This window comes from Corvus brachyrhynchos, unplaced genomic scaffold, assembly GCF_000691975.1.
Source record: "Corvus brachyrhynchos isolate BGI_N302 unplaced genomic scaffold, ASM69197v1 scaffold307, whole genome shotgun sequence".
NCBI classification, from domain to species: domain Eukaryota; kingdom Metazoa; phylum Chordata; class Aves; order Passeriformes; family Corvidae; genus Corvus; species Corvus brachyrhynchos.
This window is the reverse complement of record NW_008239288.1, coordinates 1347276-1354071: the sequence shown is the minus strand read 5'-3', so window position 1 is coordinate 1354071 and position 6796 is coordinate 1347276. Positions and strand designations below refer to the sequence as shown.

At 47.5% G+C, this 6796-nt stretch overlaps 1 protein-coding gene across 6 annotated transcripts in view; it reads right to left on the bottom strand.

The window, feature by feature from the left end:
• The window catches only part of FRMD4A (FERM domain containing 4A), a 362397-nt gene that overhangs the window by 33378 nt on the left and 322223 nt on the right, over positions 1-6796 (bottom strand). For all 6 annotated transcript variants that reach the window (XM_017740376.1, XM_017740375.1, XM_017740377.1 and 3 more), the window contains 2 exons: positions 6676-6752; positions 2442-2580 (listed from right to left, as the gene is read on the bottom strand). In XM_017740376.1, the coding sequence (XP_017595865.1) occupies positions 2442-2580; positions 6676-6752 (216 nt within the window). The remainder of the gene's footprint in view (positions 1-2441; positions 2581-6675; positions 6753-6796) is intronic.

Genomic DNA, 6796 nt, shown 5'->3' with positions numbered 1-6796 from the left:
ATCAGTGGGGAGTGAGACGCTGGGAACCCGGAGAGCTGGCAGGAGCTCAACATGGAGTGAGGCTGCAGAAACGTCGGGGACCTCACTTGCAAAAGTGTCAGAATCCAGGCAAAGCGGATTTTATTTCTTTTAAAAATCAAATGAAGGGTTTTCTTTCCAGTGGAGCTGTTGGTCCAGATCCAACTGGTGCCCAGTTATGTGAGGAGAACAGAGTTCAAGCTTTCTTTATCATTATGTCACATCTCCCGCCATCTAATCTACATCACTGGAGCAAATGCTCAGCTGCAGTGAGCTCCAGCAGGCTTTTTCCTCTAAGTTTGTTTTTTATTTTTCTTTCTTTTGTCAAAATGATATGAAATGCCAAGTTTAGACATGAAAGGAAGGAATATCTAAGTTTTGCTTTGAAGTTGAGGATTCAATTGAAGTGGGGCCTGAGATTTAAGGGGCTGCAAACCCATGCGACCTGAAACTCAATAAATGTTTGTCTAGGCCCCTGAGAGCTGAACCGAAGACATTTCACATCACCCCTCTCTGGGATATGATTTACTAGTTTTCCAAAGCGAAGCTCATATGAGCACAGTGTCCTTGAAGTGACCAGCAGGATGAACTGAACAGGTCAATTAAAATTGATGGATCTATCAGTATTGACAGTGTCAATACGTCAAAGATGAGGACAACAGACGAAGATACCAGTTCCCTTAAGAGAAAGGGACAAAAATATTTGTACGCCTTAACTTCAAAGCCTCAGCATGACCACTGGGATTATTGTGACAAAGCATGCTGACATGGTCACAGACGTGACAGGTTGACAAACGAGGGCTGGTGGGTGGTGCTGCCTGTAGGAGTGTGAGAGAGGGGAGATCAGATTGAAACACAATCTGCCAACAACAAAAGGAGTCACTGAAGGGAAGTCCTGAGTGTTTCTGAGACCCGGTTTCTTACCAAAGAAATAGGAGGAGGAGGAGGGAATCTCCTTTTGTTTGTTGGTTGCTTGTGACCTAAATACCTTACAGCTAGATCAGCAAATCCATCTGGCTAAAAGTAAAGAAAAATAAACTTCTGTTTCATTGAAATCTATCTCTGAGTTGACAGAGAGGACTGTGCACTGCCCTGAAGGTCCTGAGCAGAGCAGGGGGAGAGGAAGGCATCCCTTGGTATCAGTGAATATGCAATTTTGTCCATATTTACAGCTGGCACTTAGGCAGGGTTGGGAAGTTGGCTACATCCTAAATTCAATACAACTTACAGCAACTAAGGTGAAATTGCATTAGATGGGACATGGCCAAAGTGGGTGCAACCATGCCCAAGGCATCCAAAAGTCCACCCACTCTACAATAGTCACAGAGCTCATGATGGGGAAAGCAATATCAGAAGGGCTTAGAACGAGTGGGACTAACAGCCCACTCACAGCACTCCACATAATCCCAGAAAGCCAACTTGATTCATTTGACTGGCAGAAAAAATAATGCAATAAAGAAAAGCAGGAAAAAGAAATATTTTTCTGCCAGTTTAGTGGGCTGAACTGACTCATGAAGGGACCTGATAGGGCCAGGGCCTGGGCAAGGAAGGGAGCAGCCTCGGCCTGAAAATACAGGCAGTGCTTTCAAAAATAGCAAGATATTAAGATTGTTTCAGGCATTTGGAGGATCATCACCTGCACGTTCTGCCATTTTACCAGAGATGAGGGCCAATGCAGGTACCCACTCAATACAGGCTCTGTCTTCTCTGTGAAGCTTTACTCCAGTGTGCTCATATGGAGAGGGAAGTCTGCATGAGAAGTCTTTTCTCTGTATCAAAGTAATCTCTAAGTGATCAAAGTGATCTCCTGCTGCTCTGGGTATGCCTAAAATTACTGATGAAAGGAATTAAGAGGGAGAACACACACTCCTCTGGTTTCAAGGTGGTTTCTTTTGTGTATTGTGTGGCCCTTTGTGCAGTACCAGATTGCGATCGTTCCTTGTATGGCCAGGCTGTCAAACCTCCTGCCCCCCTCCTAAAATAATATCCCTACCCCTCATTTCTAGGGAAATACAACAGTAAAAAGCAAGGAACAGCAAGAAGAATCCAAAAACAGTTGTAGATTGTGAAGCTACTTTGAACTCAGTTATTGGGAAGCTTCCCTAACTTTATGACAGAGTTCAAAACGTGGAAACCATCCAGACAGGGATGTGACCCTATCTGCTTGCTAACTTTGGCTCCTTCAATTTGGCCACAGTTCAAGACAACCTTTTCCTCAATCCTTACTCCCATAGGCATGAATTCAATATAAATTTTCTCAATCAGGTCAAGATTAGCCAATATCTTGAGTCGATCTGCCTTTTTTTTGTGATCTTGAGTAGAAAGGGAGGGCAGGAAAGAAGCCACCATCTGGACTTGGCCTGGCTGGGATAGTGAGGAGTGAGAAGGACTCACCCACTACAATGTGCACTTCCCATGCTCACCTTGCTTTGCTTCCTGTCCAGGTAGAACTGATGTTGACTAATGGCCATAGCCCAGATAGACTTTATTAGTGCTGGACAGGCGTACCACGTATGCACAGCGATGCCACTATGCCCAAAAGTCCTCCTGGTCACAGATGCCCTGGAGAGGAGAAAAAAATGAACTGGGGTTACACAAAGGTTTCACTAGATTGCCTTCTGTGGCAGAACCTGTCACAGATCTCGTAGTAAAAGCTGCTGTCTTTACTTTGTAAACCCTTGTGCTAATGGGAAAAAATGCTTAGAAACCAGGAATAAGTATCTAATCAAGCCATGGGAGCATTTACTTTAAATATCTCCTCAGGATAGCAAGATCCAGAGGACTAACGGTAAAGATCATCCAGTTTGTCCAGCTCAGACTGTATCTCTGGGTTTGTCTGAGCTGATGTTGACTTGCTGCATATCCCAGTGGAGTCACCAAGGTCAAAGCCTGCGTGAATCCTCTGTGTCTCATCACATGCAGAGACATCTGAGGCTAAGTCCTCACACCCTCCACTACCTCTGGCTTTGGACAGTGGCTCTCAAATATTAGGACCCAGGTAACAACTGAAGATCCACAGGATCAGTGGCTACTTTAGGAAATGTGAGTGAAACTCTTCAGGAACCTTGATTTCCCCACTTACAAACAGATGTAACAGGATTTGCCACATGGTATGGGAGCAGGGAGTTGTGAGGCTCAGAGGGGGCTGCCTAGTGCCCTGGAGAGAAGAATGGACTCAGTGATTAGCTGAGTAGATTTATAAACAGGAAAAATAAGAGCTAAATATTTCTTCTCTGGGACTCCCAATTGTTCTCAAACATTAGCAAAAAAACACAGGCTAGGTTTCCCCATGCTTTCACAGCTGTACAAACCTGCTTGATTATTCCTCCCCATCCCTCAAAAGCAACCCCACCAGAGCAGCAGAGCCCCTGACACCAGAGCAGCAGAGCCCCTGACACCAGCACAGCACACATCCAGGCTCTCAGCATCCTGGTCTGTGGAACTCTTCCCACTGCAGGGGTGGAGCTCTGGCTGGAATAAACCACACCACTGACCTACAGAGCCCCAAATAAATGAGGGCCTCCTCTCCAGTCTGTTAAGATGAGTAGGATTATGAAATGATGTGACATGAGTACAGAGGCTTGCTCAGAAACATGACACTTTTGGGGACATGGATGGTGAAGAGGGACCAGTGCAAGAGACAGCCTGGGGAGCAGGGGTGCTGAAGAGGGCCTGCCACAGTCCACAGTCAGCAGGGACTCTGAGCCATGCAGGTGTGGAGGTGACACTGCAGGACAGCCCAGGAGCTCTGCAAGGGAGAGTCAACTCTTTTACCAGCACTCACAAGTCCTTAAGCCTGCTAAGGTTCCCCACCTGTCCATGCACTGGCCACCTCTCTTCTGGTGCTTGTAGGCTAGTGCCTTGTCCAAAGCTGGAGGTGAACATGGAGGGGTGAACAGCTGAAGAAAGTTGTGATGGAGCCAAGAATGTAAGAAAACCAAAACTCTGCAGCAAAATGAGAACTGCTGGCAACATTCAGTCTGGGAGAGGGCTGACAGCCATTGCATCAGGGCCTTTTCAGTGCTTCAAAATGTGTTAAAGTCAAATTATGGAGCTACAAATCAGAGCGAAATTTCTGAGAAAACCGCTGTGGCCAAAGCAAACAAGCTCTGAGACAACTGGGATCTCATGTTTCAGTGTTACCCTGTGCCGAGTCCTTTCCTTGTGAATGGTGCTAGAGACCTTGTCCCATTAGGAGTATTGCTCTTGTGAGAAAAGCCTCCGTGGATGAAACAGGACAGCGGCTAATGGTGCTGGGCTGCCTCATTCCTGTCACTGGACAGGGAATGAAGGCTGTGCTGGGAGGTGTTCTTAAAGTTGAGACTGGAGAGTAAATCCAACTCTGGATGCTTTATATTGGTCTAAGGACACAAACCACTGCAGCACATTGGCATGTAAGGCTCTAAGGCATTTAGGCACGCAAACATGGGCTGAGGCCTTAATTCTAGTGTCATCATATTCAGTTCAAATGCAGTTACTCCTGAATTCTTAGAAACATACTCTGCAAACCATTCATCTTCTTACTCTAAAAGCAGTGATTTCTATTTTTTTTTTTCTTTTTGGAACCTGTACATGTTTCCCCATCAGAACAGCAGACTCCATTAGAACGTCTGCAGACTTTGCTGGTCAGAGCTGTGGATTTGCTTTTCACAGCTGTGTTTGAAGACCTGAGAGAGATGGCCCATGGGTGTTTTTTCCATGACTTCCCTCCATGCATGCTGCATGTGCTATGGAATTAACCCTGTTGATAGCCCCTAAAATGTATCATTTTCCTCCTTTATGGGATAAGTAAGTGCAATGAAAGGAGGTTAAATGGCTTGTTGGGGACAGGAAGCCATGGGCAGAGGCAGGGCTTAAAAACATACATTGTGCTGCCCAGCCCTGGCCACAACCACAGAGCTGCGCTTGCTCTCCTGACTGTGGCTTCGCTGACTCAGGCTCTGGTTTGGCTACGAGGAGAGGAATGTGGAGAGAGCACTGCATTGGCTACTCCTCCGCCTCCGCAAGCTGAACAACTCCTTGCAGGAGTCCATCCCACTTGGCTGGGAGACTACAACCCGAGCTGTCTTCCTACCACGCCACTGCAACGTGCTGTGCTGCATTACAGCCTGAGTACCAGTTCCACCTGGATGGGGGCACTCTGGATACAAAAACCAATCAAAATGATACAAAACCCAACCAAACTAATTCCCTTGTAGCAAGAAAGTACCAGGCTGACAACCTGGGGCACGGCTTTGTCCTCCTGGTGTTGAGTCAGAGAAACAATGCAATGGAATTAAAAACGGAAGCTCTTCTGTGTCACTAATTCCTATCACCTAAATACAAATGAAAGAGAAGAGGTTGCTCTGTGTGGTCACATTTCATGCATGACATCGCTTTGCAAATGTCACCATGATTTTAAGGTCCCAGAGCTATTTCCTTTCTTTTTCTTGCAACTGCTCCTTCCAGGAAACAGGCAGAACTTAGGACATTTAGGGGCTCCTGGCTGTTGGTCACTCAGAGCACGCGTTTCTGACGCCTCACCGGCTGCCAGAGCCTCAGTGGGGGAAGGAGTGCACTACCCCCAGATCCTGCTGCTGGAAGATCTCCCAGTGTATTCTCAACTTTGGGAATTTGCTCTGCTAGGTTTCATGCGACTGTTTACATGCTTAATATTAAGCAGATGCTTTGAGGTTCTGCTGACCCGGAGCTGCACAATGACATGAGTTGCTTTACTTGGTGCTTGTTTTAACAAAATGCACCTCTGCAGACAGGCACTGTTGTACTGGTGTGACTGTGCTCATATCAGGGTAAATAAGGATAGAAATTGCATGCAAAATTCCCCTAATAAAAGTACATCTATTAGTACACAGATAGGCATGGGAAACAGGTGAAACAGGATCACAGCTGAGTGATCAGCAAAACACACTACTACCAGCAGATCATCAAATCAGTCTGGGCAGAGAGATGGTTTCCATCAGTGGTATCATACTTACAGTGCAAGTGAAACATTGCTTTTAGTCAGAATAACTTTCAGAGCCATGCACACACTGTGTGCTGTAACCATCCGGTAATGCAAACACACCATCAGTGCTAAACGCACTGATGGGATGCACAGAGTCCCTTGAACTCTCACATTAGGATTCCAAAGTAAGAAAAAAAAACTCCTGTGCCAAAAAGACTGATGGGCTTTCATTCAGGCTGCCAGTAAAAGTCTGGTTCCGTGCCATTCCTTTCGGTTGTACTACTGAATATTTATTTACAAAAAAGCATGTGAGTACAAAATCTGGCGCTCGTCTCCGGGCTCTGAATGAAACACGGACACAAGGCAAACCCCCCTTTCGCGCAAGGGGGCTGCCGGCACTGCAGCTGGGGCACCGGAGCTGCACAGTCCCGGGGGTCACAAGGTGCCAGAACAGAGGGAAGGGGAAAAAAGCATACCGCTAGGAGCCGAGGGGAAACACATCCTCAAAAACGCACACCAGAAGCCGAAACGTCCCGCTGGAAGGAAGCAGCAGCCGCCGGGTTGGTACCCGCTGCCTTTCTCTTACGTGTTCCCCAGCTACCAAGCGCAGCGAGCCCCGCACAGCGGCGGGGGCAGGGCGGCTCGGCAGGACCCGGCTCAGCACGGCTCGGCACCGCATAGCCCGGCTCAGCCCGGCCCGTCTCGTGGCTCACCTGCGCGGATCGTGCACCTCCACCGAAAACTTCTTCTCGCGGAAATAGAGGTTCTCCAGCTGCCTCCATTGGAAGATCTGCGGGGAGAAGAAGGGGATGAGGCGCCTCCGCGCGCTGCCCC